The sequence below is a fragment of the Hemitrygon akajei genome, chromosome 29, assembly GCF_048418815.1.
Source record: "Hemitrygon akajei chromosome 29, sHemAka1.3, whole genome shotgun sequence".
In the NCBI taxonomy this organism is placed as follows: Eukaryota; Metazoa; Chordata; class Chondrichthyes; order Myliobatiformes; family Dasyatidae; genus Hemitrygon; species Hemitrygon akajei.
Genome location: NC_133152.1, coordinates 2350731 through 2369668, shown reverse-complemented (window position 1 = coordinate 2369668; position 18938 = coordinate 2350731). Strand labels below are relative to the sequence as shown.

General features: G+C 43.6%; 1 protein-coding gene across 2 annotated transcripts in view; it reads right to left on the bottom strand.

Moving 5' to 3' along the window:
• Window positions 1-18938, bottom strand: part of LOC140718199 (ephrin type-B receptor 2) — a 443811-nt gene that overhangs the window by 22379 nt on the left and 402494 nt on the right. For both annotated transcript variants that reach the window (XM_073031645.1, XM_073031646.1), the window contains exons 10-13: window positions 17004-17126; window positions 12432-12679; window positions 7406-7621; window positions 3561-3710 (exon numbers count right to left, since the gene is read on the bottom strand). In XM_073031645.1, the coding sequence (XP_072887746.1) occupies window positions 3561-3710; window positions 7406-7621; window positions 12432-12679; window positions 17004-17126 (737 nt within the window). The remainder of the gene's footprint in view (window positions 1-3560; window positions 3711-7405; window positions 7622-12431; window positions 12680-17003; window positions 17127-18938) is intronic.

The window sequence follows — 18938 nt, the reverse complement described above, 5'->3', positions numbered from 1 at the left end:
CCCCAAACAGTCCTTCCAGGTGAGGCAACACTTCACTTGTGATTCTGTTGGGGTCATCTATTACATCCGGTGCTCCCGGTGCAACCTCCTCTACATTGGTGAGACACGACGCAGATAGGGGGACCGCTTCGTCGAGCACCTCCGCTCCATCCACCACAACAGACAGGATCTCCCGGTTGCCACTCACTTCAACTCTGCTTCACATTCCCATTTGGATATGTCCATACATGGCCTCCTCTACTGCCATAATGAGGCCAAACTCAGGTTGGAGCAGCAACACCTCATATACCATCTGGGTAGTCTACAGCCCCTTGGCATGAACATTGAACTCTCCAACTTCCAGTAGTTCCTTCCCTCTCCCTTCCCCCATCCCAGTTTCACTCTGCCACCTCCTCCAGCTGCCTATCACCTCTCTCATGATTCTGCCTTCTTCTACTACCCATAGTGCTTTCCCCTTACATTCCTTCTTCACCTTTCCTGCCTATCCCCTCCCTGCTTCCCCTCCCCCACCCCTTGATCTTCCCTCTGATTGGTTTTTCACCTGGCACCTACCAGCCTTCTCCTTCCCACCCTCCCCCCACCTTCTTTATAGGGCCCCTGCCCCCTCCCTTTTCAGTCCTGATGAAGGGTCTTGGCCTGAAACATTGACTGCTCGTTTCCAGAGATGCTGCCTGACCTGCTGAGTTCCTCCAGCGTGTTGCTTTGACCACAGCATCTGCAATGCACTCTGTGTTTACTCTTAACCATAACAGGAACATGCACTCTTGGACACACTATCACACTCTTCTGTTCCTTTCACTTGAAACATGCTCTCCAATCAAACTCTACTAGAACCTACCTAATTCCCCTCTCCCCCCAGATTAGCTCTGCTCCAGTTTAGGACCCTAAGCTACAGACCTTTCCCATCACCATCTTAAAATTAATAAAATTATGGTCATTGGAACCAAAGTACTCTCTGACTGCCACATCAGTTAGTTGACTTACTAAGAGAAGGTCCAGTATTGCAACCTCCCAAGCTGGGTGAACAGGTTAGGGTTATTCAGTTATGGGCATGCTAAGTGGTGTCAGAAGCATGGCAATACTTGCAGTCTTCCCCAGTACATCGCAAACACTGACACAAATGACACATTTCACTGTGTGTTTTGATGTTTTGATGTATATGTGACAAATGAAACAGGAGCACGCTGAGGAATCCCAGTCACGGGGAGAATGTGCAAACTCCTTATAGACAGAGACGGGAATACAATCCTGATCTTCTGATTGCTGGCACTGCAAACGTTACGCTAACTGCTACATAAAATCTCCCATTAATATAACCTCATTATTCTGGACCCATTGCATTTTGCCTATCACCACAATAGGTCAACAGCAGCCGCATTCTCAACGGATTTCCACACAGCTTTAGACCACCTAGAAAACACAAACACCTACGTCAGGATGCTGTTCATCGACTATAGCTCAGCATTTAATACCAGCATTCCCACAATCCTGCTTGAGAAGTTGCAGAACCTGGTTCTCTGTACCTCCCTCTGCAATTGGATCCTCGACTTCCTAACCAGAAGACCACAGTCTGTGCGGATTGGTGATAACATATGCTCTTCGCTGACGATCAACACTGGCACACCTCAGGGGTGGGTGCTTAGCCCACTGCTGCACTCTTTGTATACCCATGACTGTGTGGCTAGGCATAGCTCAAATACCATTTACAAATTTGCTGACGATACCACCATTGTTGGTAGAATCTCAGGTGGTGACGCGAGGGTGTACAGGAGTGAGATATGCCAACTGGTGGAGTGGTGTCACAGCAACAACCAGGCACTCAACGTCAGTAAGACAAAAGAGCTGATTGTGGACTTCAGGGAGGGTAAGATGAAGGAACACATACCAATCCTCATAGAGGGATCAGAAGTGGAGAGAGGGAGCAGATTCAAGTTCCTGGGTGTCAAGATCTCCGAGGATCGAACTTGATCCCAATATATTGATGTAGTCATTAAGAAGGCAAGACAGCGGCTATACTTTATTAGGAGTTTGAAGAGATTTGGCATGTCAACAAATATACTCAAAAACTTCTATAGTTGTACCGTGGAGAGCATTCTGACAGGCTGCATCACTGTCTGGTATGGAGGGGCTACTGCACAGGACCGAAAGAAGCTGCAGAAGGTTGTAAATCTAGTCAGCTCCATCTTGGGCACTAGCCTATAAAGTACCCAGGACATCTCTAGGGAGCAGTGTCTCAGAAAGGCAGTGTCCATTATTAAGGACCTCCAGCACCCAGGGCATGCCCTTTTGTCATTGTTACTATCAGGTAGAAGATACAGAATCTACCTGATTCAGGATTCAGGAACAGCTTCTTCACAAACTGCCATCTGATTCCTAAATGGACATTGTAGTTTTGGACACTACCTCACTTTTTTAATATACAGTATTTCTGTTGTTGCACATTTTTAAATATCTATTCAATATACATAATTGATTTACTTACTTATTATTATTATTTTTTTCTCTCTCTGCTAGATTATGTATTGCACTGAACTGCTGCTGCTAAGTTAACAAATTTCACGTCACATGCTGGTGATAATAAACCTGATTCTGATTCTTACAACGGTGACCAATCTTTCTAAACACCTGCTCCTGCTGACTATTGGGCGAGGGTCTATAATACAGCCAACTAGAGTGCCTTCCTCTTTCTGTTTCTAAGTTCTACCATTTGGCCTCACTGGTCAATCCCCCTGGAAAGTCACCTCTACATATGGCTAAGTATACATCTCTCTTATTGAAAAGACACACCCCCTCCTCGCTTACTGTATCTCTGTCACATCTGGGTGCCACAATAACGTAGTGGTTAGCGCAACTCTATTGTAGCTCAGGGCATCAGAATTCAGTGTTCAATCCTGCTGTCCTCTGTAAGGAGTTTGTACGTTCTTTCCATGGAATGTGTGGGTTTTCTCTTGGTGCTCCGGTTTCCTCCCACAGTTCAAAGACATACAATTAATTGTGTTGTAAATTGTCCTGTGATTAGGTAAGGGTTAAATCAGGAGTTGTTCAGGGTTGCGACTTGTAGGGCCAGAAGGGCTGATTCCACCTCATAAAGTAAAATCTGCATCGTGGAATGTTGAGCTGGTAGGATACCCGTGCATTCCGGTCATCATACTCTGCCATTTTTATCCATTCACTCATCCAAATTCCCTTGCAGATTCTTGTTAAATAGGGCTTCAATACACTCATCCTCTTTAACAATTACTAACATTGATATGAAATAATTGAGACCTCGGCACTGATCCCTCTGGTGTACTGAAAATGGCCCGTTTACCCTGACTATTTATTACCACAGTGCCTTCAACTAGTATTTGTTAAACTTTCCCTACATTGACACTGAACCGACTGATTGCAGTTACTGGGTTTTTCCTCATACCCTGTATGAATAAGTGCATGTTCTTTCACTTTGTAGTGAGGGAAGACACAGTTCAGTAATTACTACATACAGACAATGGACCTTACAGAGTCACAATTTACAATCTCTTCAAAAGTCTCAAGATAAAACAATAGAGAAATTAACATACATCTTGATTGGTCATGTCCCAGTAAGGTCGCTCCCCATAGGACATTACTTCCCACATGACTATACCATAACTCCAAACATCACTGGCTGATGTGAACTTCCTGTACTGAATGGCCTCTGGAGCTGTCCAGCGGATTGGAATTTTCCCTCCCTGAAAGCAAAACAAAAGCACTTTTAAACACTGGAGCTAATAGAGTTCATTTTCGTTACAATTACATTAACACTGGCATGGCAACATAAAGGATCATCTAGGTTGGAAACACTTAGACTATTTACTGGATGGATAAAGGGGGCACCTTAGCAGAGCAGATGAGCAGGAGGAACCGAGGATGGAAAGAAGACAGGAAACTGATAGGCAAGGGTGGAGGAAGAACAGACTGAGGAAGAAGGCAAGAAGGACCACAGTACAAAATGATGAAGAATGTTAAGGGGGCAAGCGCAAAGGCACTGAGTCTCAATACACAAGGTATCTACTGTAAATTATGAATTAACTGTAGAAATAAATGCAAATGGATTGAATATGGTGGTGATTACAGAGACACAGCTACAGGGTGATACGGGATAGAAAATGTACACCAAAGGAGACTCGATACGCGGAAAGGACAGGCAAATGTAACATGAAAGAAAGTAGCGTAGGTAAGACATAATCAACACAATAGTGTGCAAGAATAGAAGTGTAAATGAGTTTGTTGTAAAGCCTGCTATATGACTCAGGAAATTTATGAAGTGAATCAGTACTGTTGGAGCTAAGGAATACCAAATGGCAGAAAATATCAATAGGGGTTGCACCCAGATATTCAGACAGCAGCAGTGATACAGGGGACAGCAACGGACAAGGAATTAGAAACTTAGGCAAAACGAGTACAAATGATTATGGATAACTCCAATCTACATGAAGATTGGGCAAAACAAATGACCAGGAACAATGTAGAGGGTGAATTTCTGCAGTGTACTGATGATGATGATAGTTTGGAACAATATGTTGAGGAACCACCTGGAGAGAAAGCTGTTTTAGACTGGGTACTGTGTACCAAGAAAGGATTAATAATAAACCTGGTGCATGGGGTCATGTGAAGCAGAGCAGCCATAACACTGATAGATTTCTTCATGAAGATGGAGAATGAGAAGACGATTCTGAGACTAGGGTCCTGAACCTAAAGAAAGGATATTGTGAAGGTGTGAGGCATGAGTTAGCCTTGAGAGACTGAGAACATTACTTAAGGTCCTGACAGTGGATAGACAACGACAAACTCTTTCCACAAATTCTGTTAGATCTGGTGAGCTTTCCCAGCAATTTCTGTTTCTATTTCAAACATTACTTGAGATATGCCTTTACAAATGAAGATACGAGTAACTTCCCAGAAGTATTGTGGATGGTCCAATGAGGGGAGCTGAATGACAAGAGTATTGATGGGACAATGGTGTTAGGGAAACTGAATGAATTAAAGACCGATAAATCCTCACAGCCTTCATAGGCTGAATCTCAGAGAATTAAAAGAAATGGCCTGAGAAATATTGGATACATTGTAGATGATTTCTCAACATTCTTTAAAGTCTGGAACAGTTCCTACAGATTAGAGGGTGGTGACTATTTAGAAAAAGGAGATAGAAAGAAAGCGGGATGTAATGGCCAAGTAGCCTGATATTATTGCTGAGGAGAACATTACAGGCCACTACAAATGTTGGGGTAACCATTAGGATAAGGGGTGACTGGAAATGACAAAGTCGAGATGAATTTGAAAGCACAAGACAGAAGAGATACTGCAGATGCTGGAAATCTGGAGCACACACAATGTGCTGAAGAAACTTATCGGGTCAGTCAGCATCTCTGGAGGGAAATGAACAGTCAATATTTTGGGCTAAGACTACATTTGAAAAGGAATACTGTGTTTGACAATTCAACTGGAATATTTTGAGGATGTAACGAGTAGCTAAGGGAGAACCAGTGGATGTGAATCATCTTAGAAAAGCTTTAGAATGCATGCATAATTAAAGCAATGAAATTGGGATAAGGTGTTGAATAGAGAACTGGCTGATTAGAGTCTTTAGATGTTTTCCAAGTGATACACTACAAGTCAACGATTTGTACTGTACCAATCCTGGGACCCCATAAATTCACAAGACACACTAATGGTTTGGTTGAGGGAGTTAAATGTAACATCTGAAAAATTATGGACAGCACAAAGCTGGGCAAGAGGATGAACCCTGAGGAGGGTGCAAATAAGCTCTAAATTGATTTGAATGGCTTGAGCAGATACATTCCAATTGCAACCTAGGTTGAATAAGTGTGAAATTTTGGTGGCAATAGGAAGAAGGTAGATTATGATCAGAATGGTGATAAAGGGGAAAGGGGGAGGTACAACAAGACTTAGTTGCCCTCAGGGACCAGCTGCTGCAGAGCAGCACGCAGATGCAGGAGACAGATATGGAGGCAAATTGTACAGTGGCCTTGTTAGTGAGAGGATTCAGGTACAAGAGCAGGGATGTCTTGCTACAGTTGTATAGGACCTTGGTGAGACTGGAGCTTGAGTATCATGTGCAGTTTTGATTTTAATTGCAGAAAGACTTTTTTGTTATAGAAAGAGTTTGGCAAGCCTTTCCAGACTCATCCCTGAAGACTGATTCAGTTAGGATGATTTTATTCAGAGTTTAGAAGAGTTATAGAGTAAATCTCACAGAAACCTACTAGATCCCCTGATTTAATCCTAGCCCAAACAATTTAGACATAGGAAGGCTGCCCAGTGGCTGGGGAGCCCAGGATCAAGAGTTACAGTCTAAGGAGAAAGGGAAAGCCATTTAAAAATATAATGAGGAAAAATTTCTGGGAGAAGAAACAGATGACCAAGTCTGAGGAAAGTCCATCTCACACCCCCTATCCTCATCACATTCTACAGGGGTTGTGTTGAGAGCATCCTGAGCAGCTGCATCACTGCCTGGTTCGGAAATTGTACCATCTCGGATCGCAAGACCCTGTAGGGGATAATGAGGTCGGGGTCTCTCTTCCCGCCATTACAGACATTTACACTACAAGCTGCATCCGCAGAGCAAACAACATTATGAAAGACCCAACACACCCCTTATACAAACTCTTCTCCCTCCTGCCATCTGGGAAAAGGCACCGGAGCATTCGGGCTCTCACGACCAGACTATATAACAGTTTTTTTCCCCCAAGCCATCAGACCCTCAATACTCAGAGTCTGGACTGACACCAACTTACTGCCCTCTACTATGCCTATTGTCTTGTTTATTATTTATTGTAATGCCTGCACTGTTTTGTGCACTTTATGCAGTCCTGGGTAGGTCTGTAGTCTAGTGTAGTTTTTTTTCTGTGTTGTTTTTACGTAGTTCAGAGTAGTTTTTGTACTATTTTATGTAGCACCATGGTCCTGAAAAACATTGTCTCGTTTTTACTGTGTACTTTACCAGCAGTTATGGTTGAAATGACAATAAAAAGTGACTTGACTTGACTTACGCTGTACAGACGACAAATGGCTTCAATATGGTAACAAGAAACAGGATGGAGTAATGCCACAAAACATTTATACTCTGAGTTGTGCTATTGCTTCAGTGCTTTGCAGCTGTTTTATTGTTAAATGAAGAATTGTTTGGAAACTCCAGATGAATACTGAATCAGAATCCCGAACCACTTCCTTCATTCTAACTGGGAGCATGGAAAATGGCATCAATATAAAGAATAAGGCACAAGATAAATTGATGAATAGCAAAAATATTGGCACAAGACAAAGTGGAGAAGACAGGGTTTGTTGGGGGGTAGGGGCAAGAACTTTTGGGAACAACATTCAATATTACCCAAACTCACTGAAAATTTTTAAAGGTGTGATTTACCAAAGCACTTGTATATGTAGGGTCTGATGTGTCTTCCTCTAGGAATCTGGACAATCCAAAGTCAGAAACCTTGCATACGAGGTTGCTGTTAACGAGTATATTGCGGGCTGCAAGGTCTCTGTGCACGTAGCTCATTTCTGCCAGATATTTCATTCCTGCAGCGATTCCTCGCAGCATTCCAACCAGCTGTATAACTGTGAACTGCCCATCATTTTGCTGAAAAATAAAAATGAAAAGGTATTACCATAATATTATCTCTCTCTGCATGCTTGGTGACCTGACAGTTGTTTCTCACAGAGTACCATGGAATCAGGATAGGCTGGTCCAGATGTTTAAATAGTAATATGGGATTCACAGTGAACTGGTAAATTGGATACACATTTGGTTTGGTCTTAGAAGCCAGAGGGTACTGATGGAGGGCTGTTACCCTGACTAGAGGTTTGTAATTTATTTTTTATATATATTGAGATACAGTGGCCCTTCTGGCCCTTCCAGCTGCACCGCCCAGCAATCCCCCTATTTAATCCTAGCCTAATCACCAGACAATTTGCAATGAAGTATGGTTTTTTTGAATTCCAGGAGGAAACCAGAGCACTTAGAGGTGTCCCGTACCCCGTGATCGGGTTACCAAACCAGCAGAAATGGAATGATACGTTGGAGTCTGGTGATACTGTAACTAAAGGTGTTTATTAGTAAACTAAGTAATACAGTATCAAAAATGCAAATATACATATAAAACAGGTTAGCAATAATAAATACAGAAGTGTAGAAATAAGAATCAAAACCAAGCTCTATCGTAATCTAGGGGTAAATGAATAGTCTTAAGATAATGCAGAGTTCAGTTCATTTTGGATTGAGGTAGTTGCTGTTGTGATGTTGGAGAGAGAGAGAGAGAGAGAGAGGGAGAGAGAGAGAGAGAGAGAGAGGAGAGGAGAGAGAGGAGAGAGAGAGAGAGAGAGAGAGAGAGAGAGAGAGAGAGAGAGAGGAGAGAGAGAGAGAGAGAGAGGAGAGAGAGAGAGAGAGAGAGAGAGAGAGAGAGGGAGATGAGCAGCTGCAGCAGGCAAACCTTCCGTTGTCTTCTTGTTCCGTTGTACTGTTGTGGTCACCGATTATGACCCCTCCGTTCCAAGCCAGACCGTTCTTCAGTGGTGGGCTCATCACCCAGGTGTGGGTGGACACACACACAAGCCCCCACCGGCCTGGTTTCACACACTGTGAGCCTCTGACTGATCCCCCCAAATCAATCCTCCAAGCCCCCACCTTCCTGTGGGTGCACAACACTCGTTCAGTGTTCAGTGGCGTGTCTGCCTGTGTCTCAGCAGACTCGTCTTTTATCTCCCCTGCCGGGGGTACCAGCCATCCATCAACTGATCATGTCCATCAAATTGGCCACTCCTCCTGTCTCAGCAGGCACCTGGCATCACTCTGCTGTGTCAGCAAGGATTCACACAAACAGGCAAAGTCCTTGGAAGTAAAGTCAACAATCAGCGGAGAAGCCATAATTTTAAATCCTTGTGTCTCTCTCATTATCAGCATGTGTAGCATGGTGCCTCTCCCCCTCTTTATCTCTCTCTCTCATTAGCAGCATAGTTCGGGGGGGGGGTCAACTCTGGACCCCATCTACCCATGGTTTTCTCATCACACATAACAGAGGAAACCAGCTTGATCAAGGAAAGAACGTACAAACTCCTAACAGAGAGCGGCAGGAATTGAACCTGGTTTGATGGTCCTGTCAAACGTTGTGCTAACCACTATACTACCATGCCACCCTAGCGGTAATCAGTGGTGTTCCACTAGAATCAATACTAGAATCCAAGTTGTTAGCATTATGTATTAATGTTTTGGATAGAATTGTGGCCAGGACTCTTAAGTACAATAATGTATAGGGGGATCTTGGTGTGCAAGACCATAGCTCCCTGAACGTGGTAAGAAGTCGAATGAGTGGGAAAGAAGGTGTTTGACATGGTTAAGACCATAAGACATAGGAGCATAATTAGGCCATTCAGCCCATTGAGTTGGCTCTACCATTTCATCATGGCTGAACCCAGATCCCACTCAACCCCATTTACATCTCACCATCCATTGATGCCCCAACTAATCAGGAATCTATCAACTTTTGCTTTAAATATACCCACGGACTTGGCCTCCACCGCAGTCTGTGGAAGAGCATTCCACAGATTCACCACTCTTTGGTTAAAAAAGAAACCTCCTCACTTCTGCCCTAAAAGGTCACCCCTCAATTTTGAGGCTGTGCCCTCTAGTTCTCAATACCCGCACCAGAGAGAACATCCTCTCCATATCCATCTTATCTAGTCTTCTCAATATTCAGTAGGTTTCAATGAGATCCCAACACATTCTTCTGAATTCCTGTGAGTACAGGCCCAAAGCTGCCAAACGATCCTCATATGTTAACCCCTTCATTCCCAGAATAATCCTTGTGAACCTTCTCTGGACTCTCTCCAATGACAATATGTCCTTTCTGAGATAAGGGGCCCAAAACCATTGACAATATTCCAAGTGCAGCCTGACTATTATAAAGTCTCAGCATTATCTCTTTGTTTTTATATTCTACTCCCCTTGAAATATATGCCAACATTGCATTTGCCTTCTTTACCACAGACTCAACCTGTGAATTAACCTTCTGGGGGTCTTGCACAAGGACTCTTAAGTCCCTTTCCTCCTTGATGCTTGAATTTTCTTCCTATTTAGATAACAGTCTACACTATTATCATTACTACTACAGAGACTACTGCATTATCATACATTTTCCAACACTGTATTCCATCTGCCACTTTTTTACCCATTCTTACAATATGTCTAAGTCCTGCTGCAATTGCATTGCTTCCTCAGCACTATCTACCCCTCAACCTATCTTCATATCATCCGCAAACTTTGTGACAAAGCCATAAAATTCATTATCTAAATCACTGACAAACAATGTGAAAAGTAGCGGTTCCAATACTGATTCTTGAGGAACACCACTTGTCACTGGCAGCCAACCAGAAAAGGCCCAATTTATTTCCACTCACTGCCTCCAGCCTGTCAGTAATTCCTCTGTCCATGCCAGTATCTTTCCTGTAACACCATAGGATTTTATCTTGTTAAGCAGCCTCATGTGAGGCACTTTAACAAATGCCTTCTCTAAATCTAAGTAAATGACATCCACTGCCACACTCTGTTTTCCCATGCTTGTTACATCCTCGAAGAACTGTGACAGATTTGTCAGGCAAGATTTCCCTTTACAGAAACCATGTCGAGTCTGACTTATTTCATCATTAGTATCCAAGTATCCCAAAACCTCATCCTTAATAATGGACGCCAACACTTTCCCAACCACTGAACTTAGACTAACTTGGCCTATAATTTCCTCTCTTTTTAAACAGTGGAGTGACATTTGCAATTTTCCAGTCCCCCAGGACCATGCTAGAATCAAGTGATTCTTGAAAGATCATGACCAATACATCTATTATCTCTTCAGCTACCTCTCTCGGGACTCTGGGATGTAGTCCATCTGGTCCAGGTGACTTATCCACCTAAAGACCTCTCAGTTTGCCTTGCACTTTTTCCTTTGTAATAGTAATGCCACACACTCCTGCTCCCTGAGCAGGAGAGAGCTCACAGAGCTCTGGCATACAGCTAGGATCTTCCACAGTAAAGATTGAAGCAAAGAACTTATTAAGTTCATCTGTCATTTCTTTGTCCCCCATTACTACCTCATCAGCATCATTTTCTGGTGTCCAGTATCAACTCTCCCCCTCCCCCCCCCTTTGCTCTGTATATAACTGAAAACTTCTAGTATCCTGCTTTATATTATTGGCTAGTTTGCCCTCATATTTCATCTTTTCTCTTCTTAGGGCTTTTTTAGTTGCCTTTTTTTGGATTTTAAAAATTTCCCAATCACCCAACTTCACCCATTTTTGCTACCTTACATGCCCTTTCTTTGGCTTTTATGCCGTCCTTAACTTCCCTTGTCAGACACGGTTGTCTACCCCTGCCATTTGAGAACTTCTTCCTCTGTGGGACATATCTATCCTGCCACTTGTGAACTATTCCCAGAAACTTCAGGCTCCTTTGTTGTGTTGCCATCCCCTCCAGTATCCCTGAACAATCCACTTGGCAAGCTCTTCTCACATGCCTCTATGGGCTTCTCCTTCTTCAATTGCAAAATGAATTTATGATCACTGCTTCCTGAGGTTTTGTTTATGTTAAGCTGACTAATGAAATCTAAGATAGACAATACTCAATCTAAGATAGCCTTTTCCCTGGTAGGCTTGCCTTTATTGGTTGGAGCATTCAATGTAGAAGTTGGGAAGTCATGCCGCAGCTGTATAAAACTTTAATTAGGTCAAATGTGGAGTATTATCTGCAGTTCTCATCACATCATGACAGATAGAATGTGGAGCCTTTGGAGAGGATCTAGAAGTGGTTTGCAGCATCCTGCATGACTTAGTTAGAACATATTAGCTAAAAGGATAGTTTGGACAAACTTGGACTGATCATCAGATGCTGAGGGATACTCAACAGAACTATATAAAATAACAAGAGGCATACATAGGTTAGAGGGAGTTTTTCCCAGGGAGGAAGTGTGAAATACTGGAGGAGATATCTTCAAGGTGCGAAGGAAAACGTTAAAGAGATTTGCAGGGTAAGCTTTTTTCCCTCACAGTGTAAGTGCTTAGAATGTGGTATCAGGGAGGGTGCAGATAGCAGATAAACGGTGATGTGTGGGAGATATCTAGGCAGGCAGGTGTACAGGCAGTGTATTGTGTGGTATAGACCAAGTGCAGGCAAATGGGAGTAATTAGACTGACATCATTTAGCACAGACATGGTATTCCTGCATTGAGTTGTTCTGATGTTCTTTTCTGAACGAAGATTCTCTGTAATACACTCTAGTAAGGAAGTGCTAGATGACTTTGTCTATTTGCTGATGGAAACAGGTCGAATTGGAAGGGTTTTCAATTTCTTTTTCAATAGAAAATTGTCTGATATCTCCCGAAAGAACACACAGTAGCTGAACATCTTACCCTGAGGAAGGAGTCCAGTGAACCATTCTCCATGAATTCTGTGATGATCATTACTGGACTGCTTTTGGTGACCACTCCTTCCAGATGTATGACATTCGGATGATCAAATTGTCCCATGATGCTTGCTTCACTCAGGAAATCCCGTCTCTGCTTCTCTGTATAACCAGATTTTAATGTCTTGATAGCCACAAATATTTCCCTCTTTCCAGGTAGCTTGAGATGCCCACTGCACACCTCTCCAAATTCACCTGGTGGGAAAACCAAAGGAATAATTGTCTCATGGGTATTGTTTGGGTCAGTTTCCCATGATGGGGCACAAAGGTTGTAAACATGGAATTATCATCTTCCCAGAATTAATCAGAAATTGCCTGTATAGAACGTCTTAAAATAATTTACGTTATTGATCTTGATTCCATGTTAGGACAATTCCCACTCTATGTTCACTTTTTTTTCAGAAACATATAAGAAATTGAAACTGCAACAGGCTACTCTCACTCAATCAATAAGATCATAGCTGATCCTTTTTACCATACTATCCCGGAGCGACCACTCCCCGCTGAACATCGACGGCTCCTCGGTAGAGATCGTAAAGAGCACCAAATTTCTTGGTGTTCACCTGATGGAGAATCTCACCTGGTCCCTCAACACCAGCTCCATAGCAAAGAAAGCCCAGCAGCGTCTCTACTTTTTGCGAAGGCTGAGGAAAGTCCATCTCCCAACCCCCACCCTCATCACATTCTACAGGGGTTGTATTGAGAGCATCCTGAGCAACTGTATAACTGCCTGGTTCGGAAATTGCACCATCTCGGATCGCAAGACCCTGCTGTGGATAGTGAGGTCAGCTGAGAAGATCATCGGGGTCTCTCTTCTCGCCATCACGGACATTTACACTACACGCTGCATCCGAAAAGGAAACAGCATTATGAAGGACCCCATGCACCCCTCATACAATCTCTTCTCCCTCCTGCCGTCTGGGAAAAGGCTCCGAAGCATTCGGGCTCTTACGACCAGACTATATAACAGTTTCTTCCCCCAAGCTATCAGACTCCTCAATACCCGAAGCCTGGACTGACACCATGCCCTACTGTCCTGTTTATTATTTATTCTAATGCCGGTACTGTTTTGTGCACTTTATGCAGTCCAGGGTAGGTCTGTAGTCTAGTATAGCTTTCTCTGTTTTTTTTTTCATTACTTAGTTCAGTCTAGTTTTTTGTACATGGTTTGTACTGTAAACCATGGTCCTGAAAAACGTTGTCTCATTTTTACTATGCACTGTACCAGCAGTTATGGTCGAAATGACAATAAAAGTTGACTTGACTTGACTTGACTTGACACTATGTAAACTCTAGAGACTATTGTGTGTGAAAATCCCTGGAGATCAGCAGTTTCAAAGATACTCAAACTAACTAAATACTTTGTTATTCACACTTCTCCTGGCAAACAATCATCACAATTAATAGTCTGTAACTTCCCTTTCGACTTGGAGCAATTCAATGTGGGTTCCCAAGGCAAGGTGAGGCAGTAGGACTGTTGCCAAAAGCATTGAGGAGCGTGAAGAGTCGGGCACAGGACAAATCAAAGCTGCGGGTCCAGGGTTCAGAGCATATCCAAGCGGCAGAACCCGTTGTTTGGACGGAGATTTAAGCGTGGGACCAGATTTAAAAGTAAAAGGTGTTGAGGGCCGTTTCAGATTGCTGCTCCTTGACGTTTAGTCGGCTCTGCACTGAATAATGGGTCTAGGACTCTCGTTGTGGACTTGAGCTCAGAAACACTATTTGCTTGCAGTTAGAGTTTGCATGATTTTTTTTCATTGCACATTCAGTGCTTGACAGTTTCTTTTTTGGGTACTTTTATTCTTTCATTTTTTACAGGTTCTTTTTTATGGGCATGATGTGGTTTTTACTCTCTGTCCATTATGCTGGGATACCCTTCTTTATGTGTATATAAACATATGTTTCATTTGGCTGTGTTTGTTTTGTGGCTGCCTGTTACAAGATGATTCTCAAGCTTGTATAATGTATACATACTTTGAAAATAAACATACTTTGACTATGAGCTTTTAAACAGAATTGCAAAGAGAATGAGTAGGTAGCAAATAAATAAATGGCAAACGTAAACAAAATGAACATTACCAGAACCTGCAACTACGAGAGCTGTGAGAAACAAATGTTAAAAATATTGATTATTCTGATGTTTTTTTGATTTAGAGTTTAGCCTAGTCAGAAGAAGGTGCTGTGGATGGCTGGACCTTGGCTGACGCACCATTAACTTGATTCTTACACAATGTGTCATGATTTTGTTTTTCTATTCAAAACTAATCAATGAGATGGCATCTTCCAAAACTTATCCTTCCACCCTGGATCCGCGTCTCCACACCATTTCCACCCTGGACTCTCTCTCCACACCCTTTCCACCCTGGACTCTCTCTCCACGCCCTTTCCACTCTGGACTCTCTTTCCACACCCTTTCCACCCTGGACCACCTTTCCACACCCTTTCCACCCTGGACCTACTCTCCACACCCTTTCCACCCTGGACCCACTCTCCACACCCTTTCCACCCTGGACCACCTCTCCACACCCTTTCCACCCTGGACTCTCTCTCCACACCCTTTCCACCCTGGACTCTCTCTCCACGCCCTTTCCACCCTGGACTCTCTCTCCACACCCTTTCCACCCTGGACTCTCTCTCCACGCCCTTTCCACCCTGGACTCTCTCTCCACACCCTTTCCACCCTGGACCACCTTTCCACACCCTTTCCACCCTGGACCTACTCTCCACACCCTTTCCACCCTGGACCCACTCTCCACACCCTTTCCACCCTGGACCTACTCTCCACACCCTTTCCACCCTGGACCCACTCTCCACACCCTTTCCACCCTGGATCACCTCTCCACACCCTTTCCACCCTGGACCCACTCTCCACACCCTTTCCACCCTGGACTCTCTCTCCACACCCTTTCCACCTTGGACCCACTCTCCACACCCTTTCCACCCTGGATCCACTCTCCACACCCCTTCCACCCTGGACTCTCTCTCCACATCCTTTCCACCCTGGATCCACTCTCCACACCCCTTCCACCCTGGGCTCTCTCTCCACACCCTTTCCACCTTGGACCCACTCTCCACACCCTTTCCACCTTGGACCCACTCTCCACTCCCCTTCCACCCTGGACCACCTCACCACACCCTTTCCACCCTGGATCCACTCTCCACACCCTTTCCACCCTGGACTCTCCACAACCGTTCCACCCTGGACTCTCTCTCCACACCCTTTCCACCCTGGACTCTCTCTCCACATCCTTTCCACCCTGGATCCACTCTCCACTCCCCTTCCACCCTGGACCACCTCTCCACACCCTTTCCACCCTGGATCCACTCTCCACACCCCTTCCACCCTGGACTCTCTCTCCACACCCTTTCCACCCTAGATCCACTCTCCACACCCTTTCCACCCTGGACTCTCTCTCCACATCCTTTCCACCCTGGACTCTCTCTCCACACCCTTTCCACCCTGGACCATCTCTCCACACCCCTTCCACCCTGGACCACCTCTCCACACCCTTTCCACCCTGGACTCTCTCTCCACACCCTTTCCACCCTGGATCCACTCTCCACACCCCTTCCACCCTGGATCCACTCTCCACACCCTTTCCACCCTGGATCCACTCTCCACACCCCTTCCACCCTGGATCCACTCTCCACACCCTTTCCACCCTGGATCCACTCTCCACACCCCTTCCACCCTGGGCTCTCTCTCCACACCCCTTCCACCCTGGATCCACTCTCCACACCCCTTCCACGCTGGATCCACTCTCCACACCCTTTCCACCCTGGACCACCTCTCCACACCCTTTCCACCCTGGATCCACTCTGCTCCCCCTTTCCACTCTGAACTCTCTCTGCACACCATTTCTACCCAGGACTTACCCTACCCCATATTCAGTTTTTCCTGTATATTACTTCTCCAGCTTCTTTGCAATTCTTGCATCTTTGCTGGTTCTGAGAAAGTTTTTGATATTACTTTGGTGTCTTTCTCCTCAGATCCTGCTTAACCTACAGTGTGCTTCCAGCATTTTTATCTTTATTTTTGATTTCCAGCATCTGCAGTTTGTTTTGTTCTCTTGCAATAAATGCTGCTGTCAATTGACCGAACCAATCCTAGAGCAGGTAGATCTAACCATGTCCTGTCTGTTTTCCTTCTATTAAATGATGAGTCCGTGTTTAATTGCTGGTGGGTTGCTTTTATCCTGCCGAGCCACCCATTCTTAGTTTACCATCCTTTTGTGATGTCAGTCCGCCAAATCATTTGATTGCTATGGCCTGTTATCAATTTTGTACTAAACCTGAAAACTCCACTTTGACTGAAAAGTTACTGGATCTCAGCTTTTATAAAAGTCATTGATCTGAAACTTCAATTTTGCTTCCCACTCTTCAACAGGCTGAAAATTGCTGAGTGCAGCCCTTGCTATACTTAGTTATACCAGCAAGTTACTCTATCTAACCTGATGCAACACAGGAACCATTATCCTACTGCTTCAAAAGAAAACGTGACCATAGAACATGTGCATACCTGCGCCAATGACTTGTTCAATCTTCACACTTGATATGTCAATATCTTTTGCAAATTCTTTTACAGCCTCATTGGGATCCTCGTAAGTGAAAGGGTCAATGTAAATCTTCATACCAGGTGTCACTGTGAAGAGAAAATGGAACTGTGAAGATATTCCATCAAGGTATCACTGAGATATTGTAGTTACTAAAAGCTTTACTGTGGAAGTATTCAGGTAGTACTATTGACCTAAAGTTAGTCAGTAAAATGAAAAAAACCCAGAATATTCTTTCATGATGTTTTTGTGATTTCACACATATCTGGAATCTAAGAACTTCCTGAGGTGAATCTCCCTGGCCAAAATGCTAACATTTAATTAGGAAATAGAGACAGATTATAGCAGCCTCATCCAACTGACCAGGAAGATGTAACCAAAGATTTAATTGAAATTCTGAAACTATGATTCCATCTCTGAGAGCTTTGCACAGTAATCAGTATTCACACAATCATGAATTATGAATCTGTATGCACAACTTTGAAAGTGCAAGTTATAGAGGTACCAACTAGAGAAGGGGCAGTGTTGGATCTTCTGTTAGGGAATGAAATAGGTCAGGTAACGGAGGTATGTGTTGGGGAGCACTTTGGGTCCAGTGATCACAATGCCATTAGTTTCAGTATAATTATGGAGAAGGATAGGACTGGACCCAGGGTTGAGATTTTTGATGGGAGAAAGGCCAACTTTGAGGCGATGCAAAAGGATTTAGAAGGAGTGGATTGGGACAGTTTGTTTTATGGGAAGGATGTAATAGAGAAATGGAGGTCATTTAAAGGTGAAATTTTGAGGGTACAGAATCTTTATGTTCCTGTTAGGTTGAAAAGAAAGGTTAAAAGTTTGAGAGAGCCATGGTTTTCAAGGGATATTGGAAACTTGGTTTGGAAAAAGAGAGATATCTACAATAAATATAGGCAGCATGGAGTAAATGAGATGGTCGAGGAATATAAAGAATGTAAGAAGAATCTTAAGAAAGAAATTAGAAAAGCTAAAAGAAGATATGAGGTTGCTTTGGCAAGTGAGGTGAAAATAAATCCAAAGGGTTTCTACAGTTATATAAATAGCAAAAGGATACTGAGGGATAAAATTGGTCCCTTAGAGAATCAGAGTGGACAGCTGTGTGTGGAGCCGAAAGAGATGGGGGAGATTTTGAACAATTTCTTTTCTTTGGTATTCATTAAGGAGAAGGATATTGAATTGTGTAAGGTAAGGGAAACAAGTAGGGAAGTTATGGAAACTATGACAATTAAAGAGGAGGAAGTACTGGTGCTTTTAAGGAATATATAAGTGGATAAATCTCCGGGTCCTGACAGGATATTCCCTAGGACCTTGAGGGAAGTTAGTGTAGAAATAGCAGGGGCTCTGACAGAAATATTTCAAATGTCATTAGAAATGGGGATGGTGCCGGAAGATTGGCGTATTGCTCATGTGGTTCTATTGTTTAAAAAGGGTTCTAAGAGTAAACCTAGCAATTATAGGCCTGTCAGTTTGACGTCAGTGGTGGGTAAATTAATGGAAAATATTCTTAGAGATGGTATATATAATTATCTGAATAGACAGGGTCTGATTAGGAACAGTCAACATGGATTTGTGCGTGGAAGGTCATGTTTGACAAATCTTACTGAATTTTTTGAAGAGGTTATGAGGAAAGTTGACGAGGGTAAAGCAGTGGATGTTGTCTATATGGACTTCAGTAAGGCCTTTGACAAGGTTCCACATGGAAGGTTAGTTAGGAAGGTTCAATCGTTAGGTATTAATATTGAAGTAGTAAAATGGATTCAACAGTGGCTGGATGGGAGATGCCAGAGAGTAGTGGTGGATAACTGTTTGTCAGGTTGGAGGCCGGTGACTAGTGATGTGCCTCAGGGATCTGTACTGGGTCCAATGTTGTTTGTCATATACAT